General features: G+C 40.7%; 1 protein-coding gene and 1 long non-coding RNA gene across 6 annotated transcripts; one reads left to right on the top strand and one right to left on the bottom strand.

Annotated features, from left to right (window-relative positions):
• Window positions 1–28: 28 nt before the first annotated feature.
• Window positions 29–27,660, top strand: mid1 (midline 1). Of its 5 annotated transcripts, none has more exons than XM_040148460.1 (11): window positions 29–138; window positions 14,393–15,114; window positions 17,139–17,198; window positions 20,946–21,041; window positions 21,784–21,891; window positions 24,135–24,283; window positions 24,382–24,509; window positions 24,924–25,067; window positions 25,669–25,830; window positions 25,949–26,156; window positions 26,545–27,660. In XM_040148460.1, exons 2-11 carry the CDS (start codon window positions 14,449–14,451, stop codon window positions 26,891–26,893), a joined length of 2,070 nt encoding a protein of 689 aa, XP_040004394.1. In that variant the 5' UTR covers window positions 29–138; window positions 14,393–14,448; the 3' UTR covers window positions 26,894–27,660. The 5 variants fall into 5 exon arrangements, with proteins under 5 accessions (XP_040004394.1, XP_040004392.1, XP_040004395.1 ...); XM_040148458.1 differs by lacking the exon at window positions 29–138 and adding an exon at window positions 8,025–8,244; XM_040148459.1 differs by lacking the exon at window positions 29–138 and adding an exon at window positions 12,235–12,484.
• LOC120801441 lies at window positions 11,124–12,083 on the bottom strand. The gene is made up of 3 exons (XR_005709100.1): window positions 12,001–12,083; window positions 11,747–11,910; window positions 11,124–11,583 (listed from the first exon to the last, which is right to left on the bottom strand). It is a non-coding gene; the product is annotated as an uncharacterized LOC120801441 (long non-coding RNA).
• Window positions 27,661–27,931: the final 271 nt, after the last annotated feature.

Below are 27,931 nucleotides of genomic sequence, written 5' to 3'. Positions count from 1 at the left end.
ACAGAACACCTTCAACCTCCTGTCTCCTCTCTGTTTTACCTCAGGGGAAGCACCAGCTGCCTAACACTCATACTCTGTAGTAGTCTTGAATTTATTCGCCAGGGAGAGACACTTAACACCGCAGCCATGGGGAAGCAGGTAAGATCTGATAAAGAAACATTTAGTGGCATTGAGTTAAGGGAGTTTAATCAGTGCTGAGTCTTAAATTTTGATTCTGTTTCACAGCGGCAATGCAAACCATCCCTTGGCACTTCTGACTAGCACTTTTGTTTGAAGTCAAAATAATGCTTATGCATTAAGCCTGATAAAATTTCTGCCAAAGGTGAAGGCTTCTTGAAAAAGATTTTTAGTAGTTCCACAGTAATGCAAACCATTGATTTCACATTATATGTAATACATGAAAGCTTTGTTGTTTGTTCGTGTTTTTCAGTAAGAAAGTTAATTTAGAGGGAGAATCATGTATGTTGTCTGAACAAGTTCAGTCTTGCTTGCAAATGCAACACATCTGCTGACAGTTGAATACACTTCTGAGATATCAGCTTTCTCATCATTTGGTTTGGTGAGAACTTAGGCAATGTTATGTTGTTCTAAGAGAGAACTGAATGCCTAATTGTGCCAAATAACTGTGGATCGGGAAATCTGGTGAATTCATTTTGGTTTTTAGTACTTTCCTTCATACAAACATCTGGTTCTGCTATTGCTCAGAAAGCCCCCATTCCCTCAGTTATTAGAGACTGAAACATAAGTTTCCTTTCTCTGTGTCACTCTTTTGTGAATTATATTTATCAAACCACCCTTTTTTCATATTATTAACTAGCCAGGGAAGACGGTTCATTTGAACGTATGATTGTTTCCCCGAGTGCTGTGAATGTCTGGTGTTTTTGTAATCTATTTTTTAAAACTCACTCTTGCTGTCATTACGAAGCTCAGTTTCTTCATTCTTCATTCCAAATGATAAACAAAACTGTCTCCATCAGGTCAGCAGTGCCAGCTCCATCAGCAGCTGTGAAATCTCTGGGCCTGCTTGTTGTGACAGGGCGAGAGCTGATGCTGGTTCACTCTCACTGTTAGAGCCAGTAACTGTACATGGGAATGGGGTGCTGGTGTGTGTGGACTCACCACACTGTGCAGCTGAGGAGTATTGTTTTATCAGCGATACCTCTGTGGAAAAAGCAAATGTTTAATCAGTTTTAAACACATCCAGAGAATGTGCTTCACAGGCCAAGACTGAGTAATGTGTCCTACACTGTCTTGAAGGAATGCTTTGTTGACATGTAGATGGAGTGTAAGTGAGTATATTTTGTTGGGCCACACTGTGCCAAGCAGAAAACGGATCAGTTTGACTGTCTTTTAACCTTCAGGAGCATCTGAAACACAGCAGAGAGAGGCCTCTCTTACATCTACGTCCTTTACACACTGACGGTTATTACCGATTGTGCCAACTGCAAAAGTTACGACACTGTCAAAAGTGGCTCATCCTGAGCAGAGAGTGTTTTGAAAACATCCCTCAGCCCGGATGCAGCTAACCCAGATCCCAACAGCTGGGATTCTGCCTTTGGCTCTGACAGTCCCCGTGGACACATGAGCGCAGCTCACCACAACAGATGTTCAGACCTCCTCCAGCATTTCTTAGTGTAGGAGGTTTGAGCGTAGTGGTGCAGTGTCTCATTTTCTCTGACTAGAGGATAGACGAACAGTATAGGTCTTAAACCCCTTCATGAGAGTTAACAGCATGACTTTCATTCCTGCCTGCGTTGAATAGATAGTGTTTTTAAATGCTACTGCTGCCTGTCAAAAAGACTATATATTTGGGAGCTGGGTTTTGGGGTGGAGTTAGCAGATGCGAGGGTGGCTGAGTGCTTCAATGCCACCGTATCTGATGAGATAATGTAAGTGTTAGTGAAAGGAGATTCTTGATAAAAATGTGACACTACTTTCCTCCGTTAGATCCCTCAGAAGCTGGAAGCAATTACTGACTTTTCCAAGCAGCAAAGAATTTAGCAGGCGTTCACCGCACCCTTTCAAAAGGATACTTTTTTTTTTCAGGAAAAAATAAGAGCCAAGACTTTCAGACTATGAGGCTGTGGTGTGGACTAAACATAACACATGACCTTACTTTCCCGAATTTCCTTCACTGTTTCATTTCAATGAGAATATCCAAGACAGTGTAATATTTCATCGTGTTGCTTTCAGCCCCAAAGTATAACTGGTTTTCATGGTGAGTGATGTTTGAAGGTTTCCTTTGGCCTTCATTTATTCCTTTTGATCTTTTGTCATATTGTAACTTCATGTTAATCCTTCCATGAGGGCAGGGAGTAAACCACTTTACAGTTTCATATGCACAGGATAATGGTACGTCACTTTAAACATTACTAAAGTGTATTAATCGTATTGCTCCTTAAAATGACGTAGTTTTCTTTTTGCCAGAGAATCCCCGAACTATCAAAATTTGCCTTTGTCTTTTATACTAAAATCATCACACCAGGTAGGATCACAGGTTTTTTTTTGTTTCCCGGAACCCTAGAAGAGAGGAGAACTAGGCTGAGAATTGATCCTGTTGTTGGCAAAACCATGAACACAGCGCCAACAAAGCTGCAGCATGCTCAAGGGAAAAGAATCAATTCCAGGTCAATGCCCACAACCCTCCTATATGTTCTGCCGGCTAATCATATAGCGCTCTAAATGCATATAGACAGTGGCTGATGTGATGTGTTCAGGAACTATTTTGCACACTTCACTCTCCACCCAGGATGCGTGTGATAAATAGCTTTAACGATTAAAAGGGGCAGAATTTCTCTGGGATAGTACCTTCAACTGCACCAAATAACACCTCTGTTGAAAGTTAGAGATAAATTGAGGTAAGTGTTAATTGACTTGTTATTAATGTGTTCATTTATGTGGTTGGTGTTTGGATTGATTGTGTGTTGCTTAGTAATGGGTAGTATACCTTGGGGATGAAAGCAATTAAAATCTTCAACCTTTGCCACGATGGCGGCTGGCTAAGCTTTCATCTTACTGTTTATTGGCAAAATGAGGAATGGCTGTTTTGCTGTGTCCCAGTTGAGGAAACAATTACTGCTGCTTAGATCAGGGTTTGCTCTCAAAAAGACAATCTTGACGACAAAGCATGTGCTAACCCAATTAGGCATGAGCGCGCAAACTTTAATTACTGCCATTTCTGAGAGCGTTATGGAAAACGTAGCATGAGAAAGATATTCTGTTTTGTTTCGCCTTGCACTTGTATGTGGTCTATCATCTGCTGAGTGCTGTTTAGTGAGCAGCAGAATACACTTATTTTGCGGGTGTATAGCGCTATGTATTAAATGCAATGATGCAGCACAGCCCTGGAGACTGATCCCATCTGTTCAGGGCCTGCTTGTGTAGTCAGAAACTCATCAAAATGTGGTCCCCAAGGTTTATGCATCCCCCTTTGTCTCTCCATTTGTTACCTCTTTGTCTGATTGCTGAGAGGGTGGGGAGCCAGGGGCAAGAGCCCAAACGCAGAGGAGAGGGGTTGGGGGGGGGGGGGTGTTGAAGGACTCGAGCATTGATGGAGACAGTATCCATGAAATGACCCAGTGGAGGTGACGCTTCCTGGGCATGCTTTACGCTTGTGTGAGCATATGGCTTGGGCTGGGGCAGGGTGGGGAACTCTAGAAATGAGGGAGGGAGTGTGGGAAGAGACTGGCAAGGATACTACTGTTCTGTTTAGTCTCTCATCCATGTGCTATTGAAATAGAGAGCTGAGACGTCAGTGGGAGTTGCATCTTCATGCTGTGTTTTAGAGGACCACCCTGGACACGTGGCGCGTGAGTCAGGCTTACTGCTTATTTTTTGACTGCTGTATCCAATGAAAAAGTTGCGATGATTTGCTTTAGTGAGCAATTCTGGTGAAGTTGTTTTAACCATATCCAATCTATCCTTCTGCTGATCAAATATGTTTCCTTATACTTTCTTTTTCTGCATGATGCAGATTTGGACACCTTAGATTACATATAGATTTCAGAATTCCTTTGTTCAGTGCAAAATCAGTTTGCTGTTGCTAATGGCTGAGCATCAAGGTGGAACATAACCTTGGAGCATGATGACGTAGCTTAGAAATGTCTGCTAGCCTGATCCCTGAGACAAATCCTGTTTCTTTTTTCATGGTCAAAGTATATGTAACATCGTATTTCAGAGCCTATTTTGTTCCCACTTCTTATCTTCTCCTTCAGGAGGGCTTTTCTGGCCATTTTCAGGTCCTTTTCCAATTTATACAGCTTGATGTGCCAACCGCCACCAAGAGAACTGCCTCAGGCATCAAATGGCCCTATTTAGTGGGGATGAATATTCATCTGTTTTGAATAATTATTTTGACAGTACTGTTACTTATTGATAAGGGAATATAATATATACAGTATAACGCAACATATTTTCTGGAGGTAATTTTGCTAAGATTATATCAAGAACACCAACATTTTGATTTTCACTTAAATAAATACATAAACAAAAAATGTAATTGTTATTGTCAGCTTCCCTACATCTGGACTGGATTAAATCGTGGCTTTGAGTCCCATTTTATCAAATTGCTGTGATGGAACAGTCAGTTTCTCTTTTGTCAAATGTTATACAGTTGACATAGTAGATGTCAAATATTTGGATGTAAACAGTATAGGATATTTGTTTAGATTGCTGGACGTTAAATTGTAATTTCATCCATTTTCCTCACTAAAAGGAACAGACACTATGCATGTTAGCCTGGATCGAGGATCAGATCGAGTTTCCAGTGGGTGAGGTGGGGACAGTTGCTAAAACCACAGCCCAGACAAGTTTTTTTTTTTTTTTTGGAAAGGATAAAACAGAAGAAGACATTCTCCCACTTAATGTTTTTTACAGTTCAGAAAGGGGCGTGAGTTTGGATTGATCCTGGAGTAGCAAAGCATTTTCACCTCTAAAAAGCACTGGCCTCAAATGTCAGTGTGGCTCCGCCATCCATGCAAATGTCGTGAGTTTTATGGCATTTTATTGCAGTGGAATGAATCTCAGTGTGAAAGTATGATGTAGCAAAGTCATTATTTCACAGGCAATTATGTGGATATATAACACTGTATGGCCTTGGGGAGCACCAGTGACACTCTCTTGTAGATTTCCTTGCTGTTGTAAATTACTGAAGCGGTGGCACAAATCTGAGGAGTGATGTGAGAATAATGTAGCATTTCTGTCTGTGTGTGTCTGTGTGTTTTACATGGGAAATTGATTTGAAATGTGCTGTTTACAAATCCATTAGTGTGCTGCTAATGTGTGCAGAATGAGCCCAGCAAAGGAGTCACACCAGTCTATTGTCTCTCCTTACTTGTCAGCCTAAGAGTTTAGTTGTGGTTGCTGGGAACAGACGGACCCCTCTCAGGTCCTGCTAGCAATGTCTTTACACATTCATTTTCCTTACAAAATGCAGCAGACTTTAGACTGGCATGCGATGTTGGAAGGAACTGGAGAGTGACAGACAGCAGCAGGCTTGACTGAGAAACAAACAAGCTGTGAAGAGAGAGCTGAAGGTTTGCCAGTGAAAAGATTAGAGTGGCATCTGGCTAAAGTGCCAAGATGCATCATTGCTTTTGCCACACTGTCATGGCAACAGAAGCTTTATGCTTTCCTCCCAGTCCACCCCCCGAGTGTCTTGTACCAAAGAGACATTTAGAGAGCTTTTGATTATTTACATTGACCGTAATATTTACCTAGTTAGTCATGTACAACGTAAATGAGATTTTCTTGAATTCAGCTATGTGAAATAGACGTTTGCTCTCAGCTTTCATTACTCGCTCATTTCCATGGCTTTATTTTCTTTTGAATGACATGGAAATGAGTGTGCTGCAAAAAAGTCTATTATAAATGTGCACTAAACCTCAGCTGAGCATCTCTACAGGACCATCCATCCCAGTGCTCCCATTTGTCATGCAGGGCACCTCTGTTCCCTGGTGACCAATCAGGAGTGCCCTCCTCGGCGGCTAAAAGCAACCCCCCTCGCCACCTCATCATCAGATGTGATTGACAGCCTCCCACAGGAAGGAGGGGGGTTATTTACCTCCTTCTCCTTCTCATGGGACTAAGTTAATGATCCCAGCCAACAAAATAATACAAAGAGGGAAAAGCCTGAGAAGTCGACGCCTGGTTGAACCATTTGGAGCAGTTTTGGCCTCCTTTAGAGAGGATTAAAGAAGAAGAAGCTGTGTGAAGAGAATTTCAGAGATAGCGGAGAGACAGACGAAGCAGCAGAGCCCAGACAGAAAGTAAGAGCTAAAGAGAAGCTTCTGAGGAAAGCCGGTGTTTTCACAAAAATCTCTGCCTGTGCTTTATTTCTGTATTCATCTGTTACGCAGACTATGGACTGTTTGATTGACTGACTAACAGACTGTGAGGTAAGGGATGATCTGTATTTCCAGTGGGTGACACTTTTAAAGTCTTCTGTAAGTCTCTTTACTTTAGACTTAGTGAGTTAGGGTTTAAGAAAGTTTTAGTGTACTAAAATAAACATGCTTTGCAGTATTTTGCATGCTCTTTTGTCTACATGTTTGAAATTGAGCAAATTATTCCTGGATTTACAGAAAAGTGAAGATCACAATGGACCAAAATAGTTGAAATGTTATGGTCAGCTATGGTCTGTGTTTTTTTCAGTAGTTTTCTCTGAAACTGAATTGAATTATTTTTTAGACTTAATTGCATGCAATTCCACACTGCGTATTAGGTGTGTACTGCAATTACCACTATATTTTCTACTGGGTGTAATGCAATTACCAAGATCTTAATGTGTTTTCGTTACTTCTCAAGTCATTTTCAGCCTCAACATACCTTAGAATCTAAGTTATTTTCATTGCTCTCACCTTTCCTTTTATACTTTATTGAACCCTGCAGGCTAAACTGAAACACAAGGACTCCTGGCAGGGGCTCTGAGTCACTACTAATCCAAATCAGTCCCTGCCTTATGTGCTGTGGTTTTACCGCATAACATAAACATTTGCTTTACACAGCAATACCGTATCAAAAACACTGACTTGACGTCGCTGACAAGGTTGTGTCAGGTAACGGCCTCTAACTCCAAACCTCAGACCTCATACTTAAACAGTGAGCATGGTCTCTGATCCAGAGCTGAGAAATTGATCATATTTTATGTGATCAGCATCACTGTTTGGATGCCAGTTGTGTCAGCCAGCACGTGTTTGGGAACATTTCCCATGGAGCCAGAGCGTGGCGAACAGATGCCAACAATCTGAGACAACTTTCAACACTATCTAAGTCAGCTGTCGCAACCACAGTGCATTCCTGTGCGTTTCCATTTCAGTGAATGTGTTCATATGGAAAAACAAAAGGGTGTGATCGCTTTGAGAAATAAGGTTGCAATTGAATTTGATAAAATCTAACTTAAGTTTCATATCCAGTGTGGTTTTCTCGACCAACATCTGTGCTACTGAACATGTCAGCTGCCTATAGACATGGGTGTTGTGTGGCAAAACAGTGGATTGTCTATGAATGCAACCCCATCTATCCACGTTAGAATTTGCACAAGGCCATTGACAAACCATCACTCTTGTCCTTTGTGGGGAGTATAATCATCATTGATTCCTTTGATGGCTTATGCGCTACTTTATTTGGCTGTACTGAATATTGCCTTAAGCATGAAATACATTTCCAACTGCAATAATCAAGACTAAGTTTGTCGATGAGAAATACGAGGCATTTCAGATATTGCCTGAATGTGGCTGATATTACTCATGAATGCCATCATAACAATTATGCAAATGTCAAGAAGGAATGCGTTTTAAATGCACTGGTTGTTTTTGTGGTGTGTCGCTCCACAAATAATGTTCATTGGAGGATGACAAAAAAAAGCTTTGTTGAGAGTTATGGCAAGACTCCATGCTCTGATAGCCCTGTGTGATAGACCAAACCAGCAGAAGTCCTGCCCCTTGCACATGATTGGCTAATGCAACAATTTGCAGCCCACTGTGTCTAGATGGGATAGGTACAGTTCTCAGTGAGAGGAGAGAAAAGGGTGGAAAGTTTCGATCCTGCTCCTGCTGGTCGTCCGTAGGCTTAGAGAACAGTGTTAGAGGGTCAGAAACTCACAGAGGAGGAAAGACAAGTCACTTTGCTCAAAGTTCAGACCACTGCAGTGGATTAGCTCAGCTGAGCCCCCAAATATCAACACTGACTGACTTTAAAGGTGGCTCTCTCCTCTCTTGCCTGTTTATGGATGTAATCATGTGGCGGGTAAGTCAGAGGGTCCTTCATAATCAAGTCTGTATTTTATGTTACTGTGCCTCTATGTTTTGCTGCCAAAACACTGAGTCATCATATATTTCCAACCTTCCAGACAGTGCTCTGCGCAAACGCTCAGCTTGTTTGGCCTTGTAGTGTTCACAGATTCCTTCATGTTTTCAACTGTGGATAATACTTGAGGGATAAGGGGAATTTTGTGATCAAAAAAGCGTCAAAGAGAGTAGGAATAGCTTTAGGTGTAGGCTACGCTTTGTAGAATTTCCTAAAATATAGACTTCCACATGGGCTCTGGCTACAAGGATATAATATAATTTGTTAGAGCAATCGCAGTAGTGTACCTCGCAGCATTATTCCTGAATGTACAGTTACAGTGGGCTATCCTTTCCCTTGTTTCATCATAAAAGTTTTTCTTATCACCTATACTCAAACTTAAGAGAGAGCCACTGCAGCACCGAGGGAGATAAAACCAGCCTTTCATTCATAATCCGACAGCAAAATACCATTTTCTTCACCGATAAGATGAAAGATACAGGCATTTCTCCCCTGCAACATCCGTATACGTTATGGCAATACTTGTAGACACAGTTTGTGACAGGCCTGCATACACAAAGGCACACAGGAGTCTGGTTACACGAAGATAATGAGGAGTGAAACAGGGACATTGGGTCTGTGGTTGCCCTTATTAATTAGTAACTTATCTTGTTCCTGCGAGGAGGAATGTTAGACATCTTCCCACCCGGGTGCTCTGCCTTTGATCACTTCTCTGACAAATAGATATTAAGCCGTCACCACGGGAGCACATGTGGGGGTCTTTATAAAGAATCACTGCATTTGGTTTCAGGGTGAGGTGAGATTAATTAGAGGGCAAGTTTGTGAATAATAATGGTTATTGTTACTTTTATTGTTATTAATGTTGTTTTCATTTGTTTACTCGTAGAATTGGGAGGAATTCAAAACAAGGTATAATTGGACTAAATTAAATTTGCACCATTCTTATAGTTATTTTTGTCAGTTTTAACCGTCGAATGTCACCTCTTGATTTTTGGCGTTTTTCGTGGCAAGAAGGGGTCTCGCCTGTGTTTCATACATCAGCCACACGGTGTCGCTCCGTCTTCGTTTTTCCCCCCCCGGGTCTAAGACTCCATTCCTCCTGCATGACGTCCGCAACTTGCCTGTCGGCACACGAGGCAGGACGGGTAAATACGCGAGGGACCGCCTTGTGTGTGTGTATGTGTGTGTGTGTGTGTGTGTGTGTGTGTGTGTGTGTGTGTGTGTGCGTGTGTGTGTGTCGCTCCTTCTGGCGGTTGCGGAGGGAATGCAGTGTTCTCCCGATCCTGCCACCTGCCAAGCGGAAATGAGACTTTGGGGCCACTGCTGAGGCTGAACCACGATGGGCTGCACAGCGCGCACAGGAAGCGCGCAAAGAAATGAAAGGCAAAAATATATATATATCAGAAATAAAGAAAATCAAAAGAATGAACTGACCTTTAGGCCCCTCTGTTTCCAGTTCTTAGTCTGTTAGAAACTCAATGGCTACAAACACTACCTACATTGTAGATTTTTAGGGCTACTTCTTCACCTGGAGCTTCATTTTAAAACATCCTGTTCGCTCGGGAATGAAGCCCAAGCACCTGAATGGGAGGCTCGTTTGAGTCGTCTCTCGCTTTCACTACAGGTTAGTGTGTGTCGGCACCAGTTTGCCCGATGAGGGTACAGCAAAAAAAAAAAAAAGCTTCTGACACTGTCACCCCTTTCCGTGTAATCCTGCTCTGCACCCAGTGGCCCCAAAGTTTCGATTCGCAATCGACCCTCCCTCCGTAATCAATGAAATGACCATAATAATGGACGCTGGTCGGGGGCCTCGTTTGTCGCGTCCAATCCGCCGGGCGTGTGCTGCCGCGGTTGCGGCGCGCGTCAGTCCCGAGTGCGCCGCCGCGGAGCCCGGCCGCTCCGGGGAGCAGCAACAGGCCACGCATTGGTCACAGTTACGCCGTCGAGGCGGGATTGCAGATAAATATGTTAGGTGTCTGCCCCGGGAGGGGAGACAAAGAGCAATCACGCTCCTTCCGTCGCTGAATACATGGTTCAGGGCCATCATTAAGGGTGATAAAAGACCATAACCAACAGGATTAGAAAGTACTTGAGCAGGAAATTGTCTTCCTATCTGAGACATTCTAATTGTTTCATCTCTAAATAACCCATTATTTCCTAATCAAATAAAACTCATAAATGGCAAGTTAATAGGCTTCTCCAGTTCATCATTTGACAAAGCGCCTCACAGTTAAGCGCCTATCTCTCACACCTGTCATATCTGCTGATACTCAGCATTAAGCATCTTGAATCACAACAGGGCTGTGAAGCCCATGAACCGCTTGCCTATATCAACTATGGCTGTTAAAGTAATACAGAGAGATATTCTTCGATTTGTGACAGGAGACTATGATTTGATATATGATTTTGGTTATTATATACCGTCATATAGCTTTTGTCATTTTTCTTGTCTAAAATGCTGCTTGTTGTAGCTGCGTGAACCTAACCCCGAATCTGCTTGGTCCTTATATCTAATGCTCATCTAACATTTTTAACTTCCGTGGCTTCTGAATGCAAGAACAGTGCTTATTGAAACAACACATCAGCGCACTTTCTCTCAGTACCGAGGTATGTGAAGCAATAAACCTGTACCCACTCGATATTTCTAGGCCTTGCCTGTAAACTTTTGCACTGCATAGACATATGCACCATACATGAGGAAAGCAGCCTTCGTCTCATCAAACGGCTGCACAAACCCTTTGCAGTAGACTTGTCTCGCGTTTAAATGTGAAAGACAGAAGTGAGCTGAACACACGAGGAAGAAGCAGATGTTTAATGTTATTCGGAAATCTTTTCTCATGGTTCTCCTCCATTAAACTAGAAAAATTCGATAAGTCCCCCCACTGATCTCATGGTACTAAATTTCACCCCAGTCGGAGATTATGTAGATGAAACCTGGGGAATGCCGGTCGCATTCCTGTGTGCATCTCCCGAGCAATGTAGTTCACGCCCATCGCTTTGTCTGAACTTCAGAGTGTCTTTAATATTTACAGTGTGTATCTGTCTCTCGGAGAGGATAGTCACTGTGGGGACTCCTTTGAATGACAGGGGAATCCATATGGAGCACAGTGGGGGTGTGTCTGGAAATAGGCGCACATGGTAAGCAGATGGTACCTCGGTGATTCCTTGCATGAGGGCCAACTGGGACAGACTTGGATGTAGCAGATGATGTTACGTGTTGTCTGTCTTTGTTTGTAGTCTTGTCTGTCAGAGTGGATGCTCAGTGTCCTTCAGTTTTTGCTGAAGGAAGACAGACAGACATGGTTTTACAGTTGCAGATATTTTAACAGCCTATAGAGCTATATGTTTTTTTATCAGTGGCACTCATGATGTGTATTGCACTTCATAAGCCTCTGGAGGGACAGACAACAAACTGTGATGTAATTCACTGCTTCCATTTCACCTTGTTTGTCGGATGCAGAGGAGACTGCAGATTTCTCTCCCACGTTACAGATGAGTCCTGCTGCCTCACAAGGCTGCCTCTCATCTGTATTTGTGCCTTTAGCCTTTCTCTCTGAATCCCCAGTGGCGTAGCCAAGAAAAGTTCCAGTCCACAGCATTGTGCTACTAGAAGCAGAGGGACGGTCAGACAAGGAAACCTGAAACTGATCCTGACGCTTTGGATTTCTGAATGTGCAGGGCAAAGATGACACTAACCTGCCTGTGAGGACATTGCCTGGGGCTCTGCACAAACCGGTCCCTCCGCTTGTTTGCTGATTTTGAATCTCTCTCTCTCTCTCTCTCTCTCTCTCTCTCTCTCCCTCTGCCTCTCTCTCTGCCTCTCACTCTCTCGCTGTTGTCTGCTCTCTCTCTCTCTCTCTCTCTCTCTCTCTCTCTCTCTCTCTCTCCTTCCAGTACTGGCCAGCGCTCCAGCTGTAGGTGGAGCTGGCTTTCCTGGAATTGTCGGGCAACTTTTCCTGTTGTGCTTGCTACCTCTTGCTCAATCCCCTTGCTTAATGACAGCTCTGCTGCAGGATTACTGGGGCTGTGAAGACTCGTGCCATCTGGATGCCCCTCTCTACAGCATGCTGGGGTTTATAGCCGGTGCATTTGTTGTCATAAATATATTTTCATGATTCAGGTCAGAAGTTTTCCTTCAGCAGAAATGTCTCGGCAGTGTAAAGTGGGGCGAAATCCATCGGTGGGTAAAGTAAACTGTGTATGAATGGGAGAGCTTTCAGGAGTGCTTAATTTACTTGGGGCTCTAACGCAGTTTCGGTGCCTCTTTGCCACAGTGTTATTTTACAAGCTACAAGTATACCACAGGTGATGACATCAGAGGATAAGTGTATTTGCATTGTGTTTGACCTACAAAGCTCTTAATTCTGTGTGTATTTAGGACAGCCTGGTTGAATCTACAACTTATCCTGTTTGACGAGACTTGTGTAAATACAGGAGCCACTCTGTTGTAGCTGATAGCTTTGCTAAAAATTATGTGATGTGGTCTTGTGTTTCGGAGTGAAACCCTGTCAAAGAAATGGTAGCATGTCAGACAAGTGAATCAGAAGTTTCATGTGCCACAGTTTGATTTTAGGCTACTTATACTTACATGAATCAGTTAAGAATTATTCACCACAAACATACAGTAGTTTAGAATGGACATTGAAAAGTGTACAATTAAGAGTATTAAGAGAGATATGTTAATGAATCATAAAAACACCAACTTTAAAATAATATCTGTGCCAAAAGGCTTGATGTTTAACACATTCTGTTTAAGACTGAAGGGTTTGCATAGTGAAGAGGTTGTCTGTGATTCTCTGTGATAACTTCTAGACACTTGCATTTGCTGTTTTGTCTTTAAAGAACAAAATAGCCGAGAAACAAAGGCCCACAGATGCATCCCAGTCACTAGAGACAAGTACAACAATCGCCTCTTGTTTTGTACAGTACAGTGGGAAAGCTGAATGTCTGTGAAGATTTGAATAGAGTGGAAAGAACAAACCCAGGTCTGTAGCTCAGAGGTAATTGCTGTATCCTCACAACTTCAAAAGGCTACTTGTGTCCGACTGTCCTGATAATGAGCTTTTGCCTTCTTCACACATAATGAGTGGAGGTGGAGAGCTCACGTAGAGAGACGCTATGAGCACAGTGTGTCCACTCGCAGCTGGGGTGTCTGACTGGCCGGGAACAAAGGCTTAGTGTCTGTGATAGTGTGGAGCCCCAGCCATCAGCAAGCAGGCCAATAGACTTCTGCTTGGCTGAGCTGTCAGTCCTCACTGGCCTGCTGGCCTACGGACTACAGTATAGAGAGGAAAACACGGGGATGGGCTAGACTATTTCTGTGCCAAATTAAAATGAGCCACATTTTCTAAGTTGTAAGTTCAGCCAAATAGAGCATACACAAGTCTGATATACGCATTATATGCGAACACGTGTCTTTGAGTATTTTCCGCCCTGCTTGTTTTATTTTTCCATTTTGCTTCATTTCCATAATCAGATATCTGTAACAAATATTTACATAATATTTCATATTCAGTTTGCAATGGAAATCAAATAACAGGATAGTTATGAATAATTTAGTTTTTATTTTCATAAGAACTTGAAAATACAGACAGAATATGCACGATGTCTGTGGTGTTCGCATTTTTTTCAGTGAGGCTTCATGTCTAAACTTGGTAAATTAGGGCTGCAATAAAAACTCTTTTCACTATCAATTAATTGAGCAGTTGATTTTTTATTGGTGAAGTTGATCATTTGTTGGTTCCTGTTAAAATTTCCGTAAGTCAAAGGTGATTCATATAGCTTGTTTTGGTCGACCAACAGTCCAAAATTCAAAGATATTCAATTTACTATCACTTAAGACAAATAAAAGCTGAAAATCCTCACAACCGAGAAGCTGAAACAAAGGAATGTTTAGTATATTTCCTTGAAAAATAGAATATTTGATTATTATATTAGCGGCTGATTCATTTTCTCTCAATGAACTATAAATCGGATAATCGTTTTAGCTCTAAATACATGACGCTAATCAACATATTAACTCCCACAGCTGAACCCTTTTCATATAGCTATCACCATTTTCTGATTTATTTCTGTGTCATCTTTACAGATAGCTAATCAGCTTCCCTGGATTTCGCAGACAACCCCTCTTTGTTTTGCCTGAAGATGGAAACACTGGAGTCGGAGCTGACCTGCCCAATCTGTCTGGAGCTCTTTGAGGACCCACTGCTCTTGCCCTGTGCTCACAGCCTTTGTTTCAACTGTGCCCATCGTATTCTGGTCTCCCACTGCACCCCCAGTGAGCCAATCCAGTCTATCAGCGCCTTTCAGTGCCCAACCTGTCGCTATGTTATCACCCTCAACCAGAGGGGCCTAGAAGGACTCAAACGCAACGTTACATTACAGAACATCATTGACCGCTACCAGAAAGCTTCTCTAAGTGGACCTAACTCTCCTAACGAGACCAGGCGTGAGCGAGCCATCCCTGACAGCAAAGCCATGACATCCGCCAGTGACCGGGTGCAGTGTCAGTTCTGTGAGCAGGACCCTCCACAGGATGCTGTGAAGACCTGCGTCACCTGCGAGGTGTCATACTGCGACGAGTGTCTTAAGGCCACCCACCCCAACAAGAAGCCCTTCACGGGCCACCGACTAATCGAGCCCTTGCTGGATTCCCATCTGCGAGGGCTTATGTGTCTGGAGCATGAGGACGAGAAGGTCAACATGTACTGTGTGACAGACGAACAGTTGATCTGTGCATTGTGTAAGCTGGTTGGCCGACACCGAGACCACCAAGTAGCAGCCCTCAGCGACCGATATGACAAACTTAAGGTAAGAAATAATCTTTAGTTTGAGGAATGCTAGAGGATCAGTGGTACACTGAAAAAACTGTTCCTTCTAATTTTAGTCCCTCAGAAACATTTGTTCAAAACCTCTTTTCAGCTTATACACGATCACGGTATGACTGGCACACAACTATTAATAGATGTGTTGCATTTCCATTTTATAAAAGATATAATGGTGCTTTTGAGCTGCTTGATTTTAGTTTTGTAGAAAGTAGTGCAGACACTGACGTAAACCACAACTATAATTTGTAACAAATTACTTCTTTTAATCAGAAAAAAATATTGGAAATCAATGTTTTTGTTTTGAATAGGTGTAACATTGGTGCATAAAACTAAATCTCATCATTTGCTTTTTTAACTGTGATGCTAAATTAGTTTTACAAGTAACAAAAACTTCATGGTCTCTTTTTTATACAAAAATGTAAATCAGGCCCCTCTGTGAAAAGCACATTAAGCAAATAATGCAAATGATGGACCACTTGAAAAATACAATTTCCCTTACAAGTACAAATAAGTTAATACTGACTAAGGTTATTGCAAATTAGATGTATCTCTGTGAAACATCGTTTATTGTTGTAAATCAGATGTGAAGCAGGCATAATCTTTAAGCGAATCTACAGCGGCATTTGAATTAAAACTAAAAAAGTTACTTCATCACCCGATTAGATTTTACAATAACGTTTATTTCTGGTGATATTCTGTATTTTTCTTATTTTCAAAAAATCCAGTTGATCCTTCCAACAAATCTGTGTAGCCAAAGCCTGAGATAGCTTAATCCTCTGTGTTCCATAGACCTCCATTGTTGTCTAGAAACACATAAGAACACATAAATGAGCTGTGCCGTTGCACTGGGTGACGTGTTCCTTCATTATGATGGAGATGGACACCGTAGTTTATTTTGAGTCAATCCCACATAAACCGTCCATCTACCGTAAATGCTTATTAACATACCAAACCCGTGACTGAAAATAGTCGCCAACAAATACATAATTTACTCCTGTTTGAGTTATGTTTGCTAAAAACTACATGGACCAGCCGTTTTAAGAAACTACTTTGCCTATTTTTAAAAAAGAAACTACACATACATGACTTGTTTTTAAAGATCTGTGTCTTCAGTAGGAATGAATGGGCTTGTGGCTTGGTTTTGGTCTTTACTTGGGATTTGTTGGCCATAACAAAAATACAGAATATCGACAGCCTTATCCACTGAGACCAAATTCATCTTAGGAAATGTCTAAACACATATGAAATGCGACACACAGTTAAGGTACTTGGAAGCTGTATCTCACTTGACCAGTCTTAAATGTTATGGCACCCAATGCAAGAGACTGCTTTCACAGTTTGTAGGCTAAGTGGAACGGCTCCCTTTCAGCAGATGGGCTGACATCAATAAGACACGAGAAGATGCTGTTTGTTGGAGCATAAAAAGGTGGCTTTGCATTCCTTCCAATGTAGACTTGAATGAGCTTCTCTTATAAGAGATTTTGATTTATAACGTCAGTATTTTGCCAAGACAGTTGGTCTCTACTGTGGCTCCAGCAACCTGATGGGATTGTTTTATAGCCACAACAAGGCAATCATGCAGGGGAGCTTTATTTTGAAGCCTTGAAATAGCAAGTTAGCTGTACAGAAGCAAGGCAGTTTCTCTCACTTCATCAAAATATTTATTATTTTAATTTGGAAATAAGTCTTGAACTCAGCTGGATCGAGCTTTTCAGTTCCTTCAAAGTTTGCCCGAGTTTATCCTGAAGTTTATCCGGAGAATTGCATGGCGTAGACTGCACAAAATAGAAACGAGGGTCCTCCTTTTCTCATTAACACTCACAGTGTTCACGCATGACTCACAAAAGGGAGGTTTAATGTATCACAAGTAAAACCTTTTGTGCCTGTTCCTCTGTTTCACAATGCTTGGTCACAGTGGAACTGGGATGCAAACAATCTTTTGGCAAGATAGATCAGTGGACCAGTCTTAACCTGTCTCCTTTGTTTGATCATGCTGTCATTGTGCAGAAATCTTCTGGCCGCTTTCTCTGTGTGGGGCGTGATCATTCACACCAGGAGGCAGACCAGGTGATCAGCATCATTTCTTTAATTACACATTCAGGGACAGATTTATGTTATGGAAAAACCTAAACCTGAATGCTGCTTTTCGAGGGCTTCAATGCGTTTATTTATCTTTTGAAAACCAACAGAAAGAGTGAAATGGGAGCGAAATACATTCTGCACCTAATGCAAATGGTCAGCGACATAGTAATGGGACATGGTAATGCAGTCTCAGTGGTTATTAAGGTGACAATTACAGTATCCTGCTATGCGATTCCATTATTCGATGTTTAGGTTTATGTACAGTATTGTTCTTTCTCTTTTAATAATCACATTCTCCAAGTGGTGCAAGACAGTAAAGTACTGCACGGATTTAGTTGAATAGTTGAGTCCTTAATCCTTTATCTTCTGATAGACTTACTAGCTATGATCTTTTTTCCCTGCCGTATAAAATCTTCAGTTGCTTGATGTAATTTTTACAAATGGGATCTATTTTAATAATCTGTATCTTTATTTGTTTTTGTGTCCCCTTGACCTCATATTACTTGCAGTTAGCTGCATTGTTAGAAGCCTCAAGTGACAGAGGAAAGAGCAGTTCCCGTCTTAGAGGGAAATTTTCCCATGGCACGCAGCAGGACAGGACCCAGGTGGCATGCAGCTGAGCTCGTTCATAGTTGCTGGTTTTTCCAAACTCATGTTTACAGTAACAGTGCCTCACATGTCTCTGAAGAGAGTGCCTCATCTCTCTCACGAAGGGATATTGTGACATTGTTAAGGCGTAGGTGTGTGTCTGTGTGTATGTGCATGTATAATGCAGTAATTCCTTCAGTCTGGTTTTGGCATTATGTCACATGACCCTGGTCTGGCATTATATATCATATTATCTATCCATCATCCATTATTTATATCATGTAAATGCAGTCCTATTTAGGGACAGAGGAGTGGCTGAAGCATATCCCAACATGCAGTGGGCAAAAGGGAAGAACATTTTGCCCATTGCATGTTCAGGAAAAACCACAGGTTGCCAGTCTGTTGCAGGGCTTATTTATAAACAAACAAAACACTCACATTCAAAGGCAATTTTAAGTTTGAACTGAATTTGAGTCGAAAAGCTTTGAACTGTGGGAAGAAACACAGAATGCGCCAGTAATGAAATTCAGACCTAGGACCTTCCTATATTGAGGTAAAAGTGCCAATCACTAAACCACAGTGCTGACATATCTAATATTAGTTTTTCGCGAAAAATAGATAGTTATAGTCATGTCACATAAAAATAATCTTGCTTAAATATTATTTTTATAGGACTGTATTTTATCACCTGTTTTATTAGTGACACCTCTAAGACCCCAAACTTTCATAGCAGTCAAATGTTCAGCTAATTTAACATCCACTATTTATTTCATATGACTTTGTATTATAATTATGCCATGATTAATGTTCCTGAAAAAACTCTTGCAGAATGTACCGGGCAATGATAGGCACCTGGGCTACAGTGCATCATATTTGAAACGCAGCAAGGACCTTTCTGACCTGTTGTTTTGTTCTGCAGGATTAGCATATCAGATTATGCTTCAGGCCCTTCCTGAACTATAAAGGTTAATCATTATCTGCTATAATTTCATTCTAAGGTGACATAAAAAAAAAAAAAAAAAAAAAAAAAAATATATATATATATATATATATATATATATATATATATGTGTATATATATATATATGAAACACATTATATGATGGTTATTTAGGCACAATCTGTGATTTGGATATAATCAAAAGGTGAAGGAACCACAACCTAAATGTAAAACAGGTTTGGAACCTGTGTTTCCCTTCCTTTGATTGACTAGTGTTTTAATACATAACACTTGACAACATACAGTATTATGAAAATTAGCAGCTCATTAAGTTGTATATACATAAAAAACATTTGTACAACAAACCGATACTTAAAATTATAAGCAGAAAAGAAAACCATACTAGTCCAGCTCTTGTGTGTGCTTGTAATGTATATGTTTAAAAAAACCGATTGGGCCTTTAGTTCACAGCTTATAGAGTATAAAGTAAATGGATACTGCACCGCGCTGTATATTTATGCACTAGAACAGCACATATGATGTGATTTTGTTAAATTCAATGAAAGCTTAAACTCCCCTCCAACAAAGTAAAAATCGCAGATGTGTCTCAGGACCTGTGGTGTTCACAGGATAAAGTGACAACCTTTTACAATGGATAAAATTTCTAATGTTGACACAGGATAAAACTCCAGGTCCTGACAGGTCACTGTCAGGACTGTGAGAGGAAGGAAGAGAGACTGGCCAAAGTAAAGGTGTGGGACCAGAAGCATTCGCATACAAAAGGAAGCTGCTATTCTTTCCTCTCATCAGCTTTAAATGAGTTTAGGAAAGAGACTTCCATTAGAGAGAGCTGTCTAAACACATGGAGAGTATTAATGTTGCACGAGAAGCCATATTTTAGGTGCATTGAGAAATCCAGTACTTAGGCTTTAAATTCTCAGGCTTTCTGTCTTTCCCATTTGCTCTCTGTCTGTATGGCTTTATTTATGTTATACTTGTCATAATCAAACAACAAAAATAATGTAGACTTTTAAGCTTATGCATTTGGCTATATTCTACATCAGTTTGATCAATATGTTACGTTTCATGTGTCCATTTTAAAACCCACCTCACCTTTAACTGCAACTCAGCATTTGAAATTGCTTTCATCACCTTCTCTTGCTTATAAATAAATCATATTTGTGAGAGCATAAAACAAGGCCTCTGCTATTTTAGTACACAGTGATGCACACACCTTATAAAATCACAATGTGAAACATCTGAGCTGAAAAAGGTCTCCCAACTATTTGCAGTTTTTCTTTGGACAAAATGAAATCTTGAAGGAAGTTCAGAGTTATATTTTGGGGGAATTTTTGAAATGTTTTTTGGAGGAAAAGGTTTTTTAATGTTTGTGCTTTGAACATTTGGAGAGGAATTTAATATAAATTCCAACACACATTAATTCTTTAAAATCACAAATCAATTCACATATCTTATTAAAGACTTTTAATAATAGATTAAAACAAGCATTTTTCTGTTTTTATCTGATCCAGTTGAAAAAACTAGGCTTGTTAAAGCATCACAGAATACTAATAATTTAGATCTTTTTTGTTTTCTGGTGTTAGTGTGTGTATTAAAACATCTGTCAATCAATGTTGGAGTTAGATAGAATGTGCTACACCTCTTTTCTGAATTTTGATGGGATTATACTTTTGTTTTAATTTAAATCATTGATGGCACACTGTAACGTAACTCTGCATTTATCTTTTATTTAAGAATAATAACTCTTGCAATATCAGAAGATGTTTTGTACCACCACAGTACACAATCATCATGCTGCCCAATTAAAGTAACAGATTAAGTTTGAAACATAAGCCTTTGATCTGAGTCAGTGATTAACACAGCTGGGGTTTAGTTGTCCAAATCACTGGCAGATGCTCTGCTAAGCTCCGTGGCCTCAGCAGGCAGTATGATGGGATCTTTGGCACACAGGGAGGACCGGGGGGGGGGGGTTGCTCCACACTGATCAGAGCCCAAATGTGGCCATTCATATCCAGTGGCAGCCTTGTGTATCCTCCCCTGTGCTCATTACACCCAGGCCAGATATGGTCTTTATGTTCCCATTCACCTAACTCTCCTCCAAGATTTATTCAGCTGTTTACAGTTTGATGTTGGGGGGGGGGGCAGTGTGTAATGAAATATTCCTTTACAATTTTGTTTTGCAGCAAGCATTGGATTCCAACCTCAGCAATCTAATCAAGAGGACCAGTGAGTTGGAAAGTCTGATGGGCAAACTTATCCAAACCTGCCAACACGTGGAGGTGAGGTTGTTAATCTGCTCCCTTTCAGGTGGGGACCGTTAGCTTCTGTAGCATTTCATGGGCAACAACTCTAAAAAAAACTAAATTATTAACAACTTGATGAATTACTGTATCTCAGGTTGGCTTTTCATTAAGTGCTCATTAGTCTATAGATCAATAATATCTACAATATGCATGCAGTTTGCTGCAAATTGAGTATTTTCAGACAAATGTGGGCCAAGTATTTAAATATAAACTGCGAAATAAACATATAAAGTGTGAGTCCTCAAAAAGCATACCAAATAAAGGATGGTCAGGATATATTCTTATATTTATGCTGTATTTTCTTTTGTTCATTATATCACCTCACCATGCATTGGTTACTGACCCTGCTTAACACAGATCATTAAGCATGCTAGTTTTGGTAAATTTGAGTGTCACTTCATTAAAGACAACTCATTACTGGTTCCCACATGTTTACAACAATGGCTGTGATCGTGCATGTGTTTGGAATGAAAAGACAAAATGAACGAGGTCGGCCGATTGCCACTGTGGCCTGTGCCCAACATGAGATGGAATGACATGAATTAGACTCTAATGTGGTTTTCCTGCCACATGAGGTTTGCATAGAATTGACCGCGCTGTCAGTAATGCATGTTATAATGATTCCAAACTTCGATTTGTGCAGTACAACGTTTTGTCAGTGCAAATGAATTAGACGTCCAGTATTGACTGTCTTATACTAACTGTACGCCTTGTCTAGGCAAATGCATCGCGACAAGAAAACAAGCTGCTTGAGGAGTGTGAACTGCTGATTAATATCATACAGCAGCGAAGACAAATCATAGCTACCAAGATAAAGGAGGGAAAGGTACTGTTTATCTCCTTTTGTGTCTTGATAACCTTTGTTTGTTTATCACCTTGCACATCCTGACAAGCTCCCCCCACACACACACAGCTGACAAGCTGGCTTACAACTCAAAACCCTGAGTGTGCTGTTCTTATTCAGTTCAGTAGTAACAAATCGTTGTTGGGTAAAACCTTGTCTCTTCAAGCGTTACCTTTCAAAGCAACGGTATGTAGCTTTTGAAAGAAACAATAACACATTTCTCCTCTTGCAAATGAGCAGTGGAATTCATAAGCAATAAAAACACACCCTTGTGCAATTAAATACACACAGGGAGGTTTGCCACAGTCTTGGTCGGTCTAGTATGGCCAGTAGCTTATGGAGGCAAATGTTAGCAAACTTTAGTAGGTATTCCTTTGTGACTGACATTACTGAAGTCAGTTTACTAACTTTATCACCCTTCCCTACTTGTGCTACCCTCACACTACATTTTAGCATATCCCAGATTAGCCCCAGTTTGTGCGTCTCATGTATTAACACCACATGTCTGTCAAGGATCTGATTTTCCTGAAAATAGAAACCCAAGAGGTTCTTTAACAGCACTTGCTGCTGTTCTGAAGGTGTTTTCCACAATCTTCAAAGACTAAATGTTCTGGTCCATGATTAAAAATATATTTAACCGATACCCCAAGTTGCGACTCTCTTTCCTTATTCCAAAAAAAGATGATTTCCAAAAATTACATATGTCCTCGCTCAATTTGTACATTTACCAAAATTTTAAGAAATGTGTTATCACTTACATTGGCATATATTGTTGTTTCTTTTCAGTGTTATGTATTGTGATAAAAAATAAAAAAAAATAATAATATGTTGCTTGCATTTTACAAAAAACCCAGGACATAGTATTTTAATTCCAACTGCCTGTAACAGGAAATATAGTTGAGAAATGGGCTAACATCTTTTTTATTGTGCTGAAATGGTAATACATAAGAGGCACGAACCGAGCCAGTCATAAACTTTACATTTTAATTATTTTATTACAAAAGTAAAAATCAACTCAACCAAACTTATCTACACAAGAAGTAAAAACAGGATACCTCATCAGGAGACATGTTGTTTCCATTCCATTCACTCTGTCATGTTGCCAAATGATTATGTCTTTAAAGTGAATGACTTTAGAGAATCTAAAGAATCTAAATCATAGTCTCACTTTAAGAAACTAAACTAAAATGTATTTTAATTTTTTTTAGCTTTACAAGTTATTGAGTTTGATTTGTTTTGAATATGTTTCATAAACCTGAATGGTTATTACATTTTTTTTTAACCCAGAAAGGAGTTTGCAGTTCTTTCAAATTACAACATGAAGTTGCCTAAATTGAGAGTTACAACGCGACAATGACGACTTGCTAATTGTCTACTGTCTTCCCAACTGGAAATGTATACGTATATGCTTTCTGGTTATGTTTTGTGCCTTTGTAGTCCAGGGTAGCTCAAGTTGCCTGAGAAAATGTACAATGCATTAACGGTTCATAGAAAGCTTTCTGACATCCCAGCTTATTCACAAGCTCAAGCTCATTCTCTTTGTCCGACTATGTAGCTCAGACAGCTGGCAGCAGGGGACATGTCCTCACGTCTGTTTGGATAAATTATTTTATTTGGTCTTGTATACTTGTTTCTACAAACTTGAAGGCTGCTTACACTGAAACACTCACAGGCCTGCAGAATTTATTGCTTTGTTTTGTCCTGTGCCCAGTATCAGTCCCAGGCTCTTGAGTATGTCTGGCACACGTTCCATACATTTAGTGCGAATGTGCTGTTCCTCTTGAATCGTTTCCCTTCCTTTTCCCCTGTTGATGCCATTAGAGAGGCGGTAGCATGCTGTGCTGTGTTCAGTGTCAGAGTAAGATCAGCCCTGCTTCCTGTGATGACCATCTCTGGAGGAGGACTCTTTCCTTCCTCACCCCGTGCCTCATGTCAAGTTGTGAGGTTGCTTTCAGCCAGGGAGGCACAGATGGGGAATAGGAGGGTCTGGTTACTGTGCCAGTGTTATGAGGGAGGTTTAATAAATACATCTCTTGTGGTAGTGTAGCTTTTGCAACAGTATTACACAACTGAAAAACATAAAATCAGATTTTTCCCCAGAAGGAATCTCTTACTGTCGATGTAAAAGCATCTGGTGGGTTGGTGCCTAATACAGTCAAGGCCGTACATTGCTTGGTTTATTTACCAAGCTTCTCATCTATCAACATGTCCTGTTTTCTGCCCAGTCTGTGCGACTGAGAAAGCTAGCCCAGCAGATAGCCAGCTGCAAACAGTGCATCGAGAGGTCCTCCGCCCTCATCTCTCAAGCCGACCAAACCCTCAAAGAGACAGACCATGCTCGATTCCTTCAGACAGCTAAAAGTATCTGTGAGAGGTGAGGGAACAGCGAAAGGCACGACCATCAACAGCAGATATACAGTATACAGTGTACAAAACTGTCTCAAATGTCTTGTATGTACTTCTTTATTACAGAGTATCAATGGCAACGGCATCCTCTCAAATCCTGTTACCAGAAATCAATCTGAATGACACTTTTGATAGTTTTGCTTTGGACTTCACGAGGGAGAAGAAAATGCTAGAAAGCTTGGATTACCTCACAGGTAAGTATGGGTTGCGGGGTTGTCAGGTACTAAATACTTCCAACTATTACTGTGGCTGTTAGCAAGTGACAAAAAGATTAAAAAGCCAAAAAATTCTAGGCTGCAATTAAGAACTATTTTCTGCTGAATGAAATAGGTTTGATTGTTTGTGCTCAGTGCCTGTTGTGCAGCATGAATTTAACTCTGCATGGGGACTGTAGCTATAATAGCTAGACGAACCGCTACCTAGCTTAATTACACTTGTCAGGATAAAAGAAAACACAAACGGAAGGTGCTATTTACCACCAGGGGTCTCCGCAACATACTGTGAGTTTTTCTGTTTGTTATTTTTATGTCATTGTGTGCAGAATAGCGTCTACTGAGCTTTCATTTGTGTCTTAGAAGAACAATATGTCTTTTGTTTTCCGATTGCAGCACCAAATCCACCAGTAATCCGCGAGGAATTATGTACAGCTTCATATGACACAATCACAGTTCACTGGACATCAGATGATGAATTCTCTGTTGTATCATATGAACTTCAATACGCCATCTTCACCAGCCAATCTAATGTTGTCAGTAAGTGTATCTCCGGTCTCAGGTGGGAGGACAGTATCATGTTTGTTGTGGAAAACATGAAAATGATGGAATGATTTGAAAAGGATTTCACTGAATGACTTTAAATTGTTTAGGGCTATGTTACAATATCCAAACATGATATTGTATTGTCACAGCAGGAGAAGAGAGCTCTGTCCTGACTCTTATGGGTAATGATATGTTACCAAAATACACTGCAATTTTTGCAGTGTCTTTACGGAAAAAAAATAGCAGCTCAGTCAGACTGGATTTACATCCAGGTGCATATCATAAACTCGATATTATCTCGGGGTTGAAATGAGCAACAGGCTGTTTGAATTGATCACTCTATCAAGGTCACAGTGTGCTTGATCGGGCAATTTATTCTCATCTGCCTCAGTGCTCAAGGACCCTTGGATGAGTCGTAATGCGAAAATATTTGATGAGTCAAAATAGCGGCTATAGATCAAAACGCTGCATGCAATTAAGCTGTATTGTTCCACTTCTTAATTTCACTGAACACTGAAAAAGGCACTAACTCAAGTGTTTCCATGATAAATTGGTTTGTTCTTTGTCAGTGACTCTGTCTCTGTCCGGGCTGCAGGTTTATGTAACTCTGCTGATAGCTGGATGATTGTACCAAACATCAAGCAAAATCACTACACTGTGCACGGACTCCAGTGTGGTACAAAGTACATTTTCATAGTGAAGGCCATTAACCAGGCTGGAAACCGCAGCAGTGAACCAGGGAAACTCAAGACAAACAGTATGTCAAGTTCAGCAACTATACAAAATTTACTCTAGTAATGCATTTCAGAAATTAAAATTTCGAAAAACTTCAAATGTCTAACTTATTTTTTTCTTTTTTCTTTTTTTTTTTTAAGGTCAGCCATTTAAGTTGGACCCAAAGTCCGCTCACCGGAAGTTGAGGGTGTCCCATGACAACCTGACAGTGGAGAGGGACGAGACATCGTCCAAGAAAAGCCACAGTCAGGACCGCTTCTCCAGCCACAGCAGTTATGGCGTCACAGGAAATGTCTACATCGACAGCGGCCGCCATTACTGGGAGGCTCTGATAGGAGGAAGCACATGGTAAAAAAGTGTACATGTTTTCAACCACGCTAGTGGCTTGGCTCTTAGGATTGCAGTGTGGGTCTGATGGTTGGTTGACAATTTTGGTCCATACTGAAATATCTCAGCAACTACTGGCTAGATTCCAATGGAATTTGGTACCTAGACATACATGTTCTCCACAGATTGAAGTGTAATAACTCTGGTGATCCCCTGACTTTTACTCTAGCATCATCATTGGGTCAAAAACAAGCATCACTGTGCCTAAGTACATCCTCGCAGAGCCACTAGCATGGCTGTAGACCTTTAGGTGTATTTATTTCATCATGGATAATGTTTCAGATTTACAATGCTAAAAATGTACCAGTATTTATGAAATCTTCCGTTTTACTTTTCATTACTTACGCAGGTTTGCAGTGGGCATTGCGTACAAGTCAGCGCCAAAACATGAGTGGATTGGCAAAAACTCAGCCTCCTGGGTACTGTCTCGCTGCAACAACTCGTGGGTGGTGCGTCACAACAGCAAGGAGATGCCTATTGAGCCCTCGCCCCACCTGCGGCGTCTTGGAGTATTGTTGGACTACGATTCTGGATCTCTGTCTTTCTACGATGCCGTGGGCTCTCAGCACTTGTATACGTTTGACATCGCCTTTGCTCAGCCAGTTTGCCCTGTGTTCAATGTGTGGAACAGGTGTTTAACAGTCCTCACGGGACTGCCCATCCCAGATCACCTAGAGGGGACAGATTACAACAACTGACAAAACCTGTCTTGCTGGATTTGCTTGGTGTATCCCCCCCCCAAAAAAAAAACAAAAACAGACTGCCTGCACCTCTTTGACTGACCACGTGCTTCATGTTGGCAAAATAAAAACAGTAGCCGAACGGGATGCAATTAGTGGCCCAGGTGTACGTTCCTAATCCCGCCTAGGTTGAAATTAATTGGAATTATTTAAATTATTTACAAGTATCTGTAAATGTAATTTTTTGCTTTGCACATTTATGTACATTACTCAGCTGAATGGTTTTAAGGGTTTGCTTACAGTTTTAATTTTTTTTTAAGTTTATATTTTCAAATAGAGTCTAGATTTTTTTTTTTTTAATTTCTAATTTCATATTACACACTATTCCATTCCTGTGTAGTTAAGGGTGATGATAAATCTTTACGTGCAAGTGACAAGCAGATTCTTTGACTGTAATTTTTTTGAAAGGTTGTATTGTAAGGTAAATCTAAGGTTTTTGAAAATTTTTTTTTAATTCATAGCACTTTGAGAAGACAAAGTTGTCACTATAAAATGCATTTCTAAGCCACTTGTACCATAACACAGATATGTTTGTTTGTCATTGTTCTGTAAGGAAAAGGCACTTGACTAGATCACATAACAGTAGTTAACTGTTATCTGCAAATGCGCTAGTGCAGATCCGCATTAAGAGGTCGTTCATTTTCTCATTGTATCCGTTTCAAAAGAGCTCAGCAGCACATTTTCCACACTTAATTTCAAGATATAATAAAAGTGACTTAATTTGATGACCTGTGTGAATCCTCTTTATAAGATGCACTGCATGCTGAAAATGTGCCTCAGTAAGATGATAATTCAATACACTGTACACTTGTTTTCACTCATTTATACTTTATCTCTTCTTAAAGCTGGAACAAGCTCCCACAACGCCATAGTGCAAAGAAAACATCACCACTATGGAGTATGAAGTGTCACTCTTTTTTTTCAGGACTCACTCTGACCCACACTGAGCCAAAATGCAGCTTCTGACAAGATTTGCTCTGACATCTCTTTTTGTAC

Source organism: Xiphias gladius, chromosome 16, assembly GCF_016859285.1.
Source record: "Xiphias gladius isolate SHS-SW01 ecotype Sanya breed wild chromosome 16, ASM1685928v1, whole genome shotgun sequence".
Taxonomy (NCBI): domain Eukaryota; kingdom Metazoa; phylum Chordata; class Actinopteri; order Istiophoriformes; family Xiphiidae; genus Xiphias; species Xiphias gladius.
This window is presented reverse-complemented; position numbering and strand designations above follow the sequence as displayed.

Bases quoted from the DNA above. Each gene is read 5' to 3' on its own strand.
- mid1 (XM_040148460.1), top strand. From the start codon at position 14,449: ATGGAAACACTGGAGTCGGAGCTGACCTGCCCAATCTGTCTGGAGCTC. The intron at 25,068-25,668 runs GTAAGTGTATCT...TCCGGGCTGCAG, and splicing joins CAGCCAATCTAATGTTGTCA to GTTTATGTAACTCTGCTGAT. The intron at 26,157-26,544 runs GTAAAAAAGTGT...TTACTTACGCAG, and splicing joins CTGATAGGAGGAAGCACATG to GTTTGCAGTGGGCATTGCGT.